At 42.8% G+C, this 4511-nt stretch overlaps 1 protein-coding gene across 1 annotated transcript in view; it reads right to left on the bottom strand.

Moving 5' to 3' along the window:
- The window catches only part of LOC108799427 (C-type natriuretic peptide 1), a 6921-nt gene extending 3373 nt beyond the window's left edge, over positions 1-3548 (bottom strand). Inside the window, exons 1-2 of the mRNA XM_018571281.1 lie at positions 3400-3548; positions 311-614 (exon numbers count right to left, since the gene is read on the bottom strand). Of these exons, the coding sequence (XP_018426783.1) occupies positions 318-614; positions 3400-3492 (390 nt within the window). The 5' untranslated portion in view covers positions 3493-3548 and the 3' untranslated portion in view covers positions 311-317. The remainder of the gene's footprint in view (positions 1-310; positions 615-3399) is intronic.
- Between the last annotated feature and the right edge of the window lie 963 nt (positions 3549-4511).

The raw sequence follows: 4511 nt of genomic DNA, 5'->3' as shown, positions 1-4511 counted from the left end.
GTGACAGTCACGGCTCTCTGCAGGGACAGGATCGAGAAGTGAGCGAGCGACGGTATGTGTTCGCTCACTTCTCGATCTATTGAGCCGACGTGTGACAGTTTCATTGTCACACGTCGGCTCCAACTATGAGGCTGAGTGATTTTCACTCACCTCATAGATTCTCCTTTAAGGTTTATCATGACCTATATTAGTGGCACAGTCTGATACAATACTACCTCTGTCTGATGGGAAAATGGAAGCATCCCCTGATTGATGGGGCAGGACACTAGTGAAAGGGTTTAACTTTTTGGGTCATGCCCCTACATCTTACCTATAACTTAGCACCCGAGCCCACTGAATGCTCCGATTCTGTCCATCTTCACCCCGAAGCATCCTCTGGAATAGCCCTTTTTGCTCCTTTGTCTGTATCTTCGTGGCGTACCGACGGGGTCGTTGAGCAGCTGCTGGAGCGTCATCTCGTTAACGTGGGGACCGCCGCCTTGCTCGACCCGGTTTTTGTTCCACTGAAGTTCCGGTTCCAGCTGGTCCAGGGAATCGGTCGGTACCAGCTGTGGGTCCGCCTCATCGGAAGCGTAGGAACGCTCAAAGTTATCTTCTAGCAACCTGGACAAGCTCTAGGAGGAAGGCAGTGGGGTTCATTTATTTATTATATAGCACCATCAATGTACGCAGAGCTTTACATACTGCACATTCATATCGGTCCCTATGCTCGGGAAGCTCACAATCTAAGGGTCCCTATGTCACATGCTCAAATACTAGGACCAACTTAGACAGGAGCCAATTACCCTACCAGCATGTCTTTGGTTATTTCATAGCTAGGGCATCGGCTAGGCCATATTTCTAGACATTGTAATCAAACTTATTTATTACAAGATTTAAAAAAATCAACCTCTCCTTGAGCCCATGGGGATCAAGCCGTGGGGACATGCAAACTGCTGCAGCCCAGAGCAACCCAAACAAATTCACTGCTCATCACCTTATTGTTATCAATACAGTGGGGAAAAAAAAATGATTTCTTAAGGGTTACGGCATTTAGATTTTACTTTGCATTTTGTTTTAAAAGTCTAGCTGACTGTTATTTGTTTGACAGGATGGTGGGAAGCAATTAAAATTAAAGCAATGGGGGATAAATTGGCAAGAATAGGGTGATAGATATGATCTGTCTTACAGAACTATTATATATTGTGTGTATGGCTTCTAGTGATCCCCCCCTTACTACTTGACTATGCTAATGTGGAAGAATCTGAAATGCAATCGTATGCTATACTGATTGTGCATCATGTGCTATTTTATTGTTTTATTCTACTTTGGAAAATTAATAAAATACTTTGAAAGTTAAAATTAAAGCAAAAGGCAGGATTTAATAACAATTACGATTCTGTTTTAGGAGCACGCTGTGCTACATACAATAGGGGCCGATGTATGGAAAGTCTGCAAGCATGATAATTTATTGCCACCACACCTGTCAGTCTCGGACCTGGACTGCGGTATTGACAGTTGGTAGATGCTTGTTGCCCATTGCAACCGGTTAGAATTCTTGCTTCAGCATCAGATGTGGACTGCTCTAATGACAGATGGAAGCTAATGAATTTCTATGGGCTGCTTGAATTATTTTTTACATAGCACTCTTTTCATACATCAGCTCTGTAACCTTCCTTTCCAGCTGGTCCAGGGAATCGGTCGGTACCAGCTGTGGGTCCGCCTCATCGGAAGCGTAGGAACGCTCAAAGTTATCTTCTAGCAACCTGGACAAGCTCTAGGAGGAAGGCAGTGGGGTTCATTTATTTATTATATAGCACCATCAATGTACGCAGAGCTTTACATACTGCACATTCATATCGGTCCCTATGCTCGGGAAGCTCACAATCTAAGGGTCCCTATGTCACATGCTCAAATACTAGGACCAACTTAGACAGGAGCCAATTACCCTACCAGCATGTCTTTGGTTATTTCATAGCTAGGGCATCGGCTAGGCCATATTTCTAGACATTGTAATCAAACTTATTTATTACAAGATTTAAAAAAATCAACCTCTCCTTGAGCCCATGGGGATCAAGCCGTGGGGACATGCAAACTGCTGCAGCCCAGAGCAACCCAAACAAATTCACTGCTCATCACCTTATTGTTATCAATACAGTGGGGAAAAAAAAATGATTTCTTAAGGGTTACGGCATTTAGATTTTACTTTGCATTTTGTTTTAAAAGTCTAGCTGACTGTTATTTGTTTGACAGGATGGTGGGAAGCAATTAAAATTAAAGCAATGGGGGATAAATTGGCAAGAATAGGGTGATAGATATGATCTGTCTTACAGAACTATTATATATTGTGTGTATGGCTTCTAGTGATCCCCCCCTTACTACTTGACTATGCTAATGTGGAAGAATCTGAAATGCAATCGTATGCTATACTGATTGTGCATCATGTGCTATTTTATTGTTTTATTCTACTTTGGAAAATTAATAAAATACTTTGAAAGTTAAAATTAAAGCAAAAGGCAGGATTTAATAACAATTACGATTCTGTTTTAGGAGCACGCTGTGCTACATACAATAGGGGCCGATGTATGGAAAGTCTGCAAGCATGATAATTTATTGCCACCACACCTGTCAGTCTCGGACCTGGACTGCGGTATTGACAGTTGGTAGATGCTTGTTGCCCATTGCAACCGGTTAGAATTCTTGCTTCAGCATCAGATGTGGACTGCTCTAATGACAGATGGAAGCTAATGAATTTCTATGGGCTGCTTGAATTATTTTTTACATAGCACTCTTTTCATACATCAGCTCTGTAACCTTCCTCAAATGCTAACCTGCCCATTCGTTTGATAGGACATTCGTACCGGCATAGCCAACCCAACACTCTGCAATAATTTAAAGGAACAGATCCCGGGTGAGCTGCTAACTTTTAGATTGTAAGCTCTCATGAGCTTGTCGTGAATTGTTTGGTAACTCTATTGCCTCCTTTTATATTGTAAAGTGCTGTGCAAACTGTTGTTGCTATATAAATCCTGTATAATAATAATAATAGTAATAATAATAATATCCCAGCTGGTCACAGGCATATACATAACCGCCCGGTAAAGCAGTACAGGCAAAGTGGGGTATTCCAAAGCAACCAGGTGTCATGATTCTGTAGTGGTAACAGTGATAGATGTATGCTGATTGAGTGCAATGGGTTACGTCTGTTTGCTTTCCTAAATAAGAAGACTTGCTGGGAGGCTTAGTGCCTCGGTGGTCAGATAAATGCAGGTTTCTCCTTAAATCATATTACTGATTTTTTTGTGTGCAAGAAAAAAAATGAACAATAGGAAACACAAATGACAGCAGCCATAAAATTGGTGAAGCTCAAAATAGGGGTGAACAGAGGTATGACACCCCAGGATGCCCTGTTCCACCTACCTGCAGGCTGGACAGTGGTTTCCCCCTGGCGTGGTGATGACAGACCATGAGGAGCATGATGAACCCTAGGCAGGTGCCACGCTTGTAAGACATCTCTCTGCTCCTTCCAGATGCCTGGTGTGTGCCTTAATCCGGCTTATCCCTCGCTGCCTTATATCTGGTGCCCCAGCAGGGCTGCCAGCCCACCCACACGTATGGATTGGCTGCTTATCTCATTCTGCCCATCTTATAAAACAATCATATCCTGGCCTGTGAAGAAATGGCACTCATATATATATTTATAGTGTTGATCTGGCAGGGGAAGAACTTTTCTCCAAACATTGTCTATAGGGGGAATACGTGTTTCTCATATTCACTGTGAGATTTTCTTTTTGCTTTAATCCAGTCTGGGAAAATCAATAGATTTACTGAGACGTCTTCCAAACTGTCACTCTGTATTTCTGCCTCTATTCCTCTGCCCTCTGCTTCACTTTCTGCCCCATTTTCAGCTTCCTCTCCTTCTCTCACTTTTCCTCTCTTCCTCACTCTCTCTTACTCTCCCTCTCTTTATCACCTCTTTCTTTTTGTTTTTCTCCCCTTTTTCTTTTTCTTTATCTTGGTCTCTGTCTCTTCTATGTCTCTCCTCTTCTCTCTCTCCCACTCTCCTCTTCTCTCTCTCTCTCTCTCTCTCTCCCTCTTCTTCTCTCTCTCCTACTCTCCTCTTCTCTCTCTCTTCTTATTATATCTCCTCTTCTCTCTCTCTCCCTCCTCTTCTCTCTCTCCCTCCTCTTCTCTCTCTCCCACTCTCCTCTTCTCTCTCTCCCTCCTCTTCTCTCTCTCCTTCTCTACTTTTCTCTCTCTCTCTCTCTCTCTCTCTCTCTCCCCTCTTCTCTCTCTCCCTCTCTAGTACAGGCAAAGTGGGGTATTCCAAAGCAACCAGGTGTCATGATTCTGTAGTGGTAACAGTGATAGATGTATGCTGATTGAGTGCAATGGGTTACGTCTGTTTGCTTTCCTAAATAAGAAGACTTGCTGGGAGGCTTAGTGCCTCGGTGGTCAGATAAATGCAGGTTTCTCCTTAAATCATATTACTGATTTTTTTGTGTGCAAGAAAAAAAATGAACAATAGGAAA

Source organism: Nanorana parkeri, unplaced genomic scaffold (genome assembly GCF_000935625.1).
Source record: "Nanorana parkeri isolate BGI_ZX_2015 unplaced genomic scaffold, ASM93562v1 scaffold1724, whole genome shotgun sequence".
In the NCBI taxonomy this organism is placed as follows: Eukaryota; Metazoa; Chordata; class Amphibia; order Anura; family Dicroglossidae; genus Nanorana; species Nanorana parkeri.
This window is presented reverse-complemented; position numbering and strand designations above follow the sequence as displayed.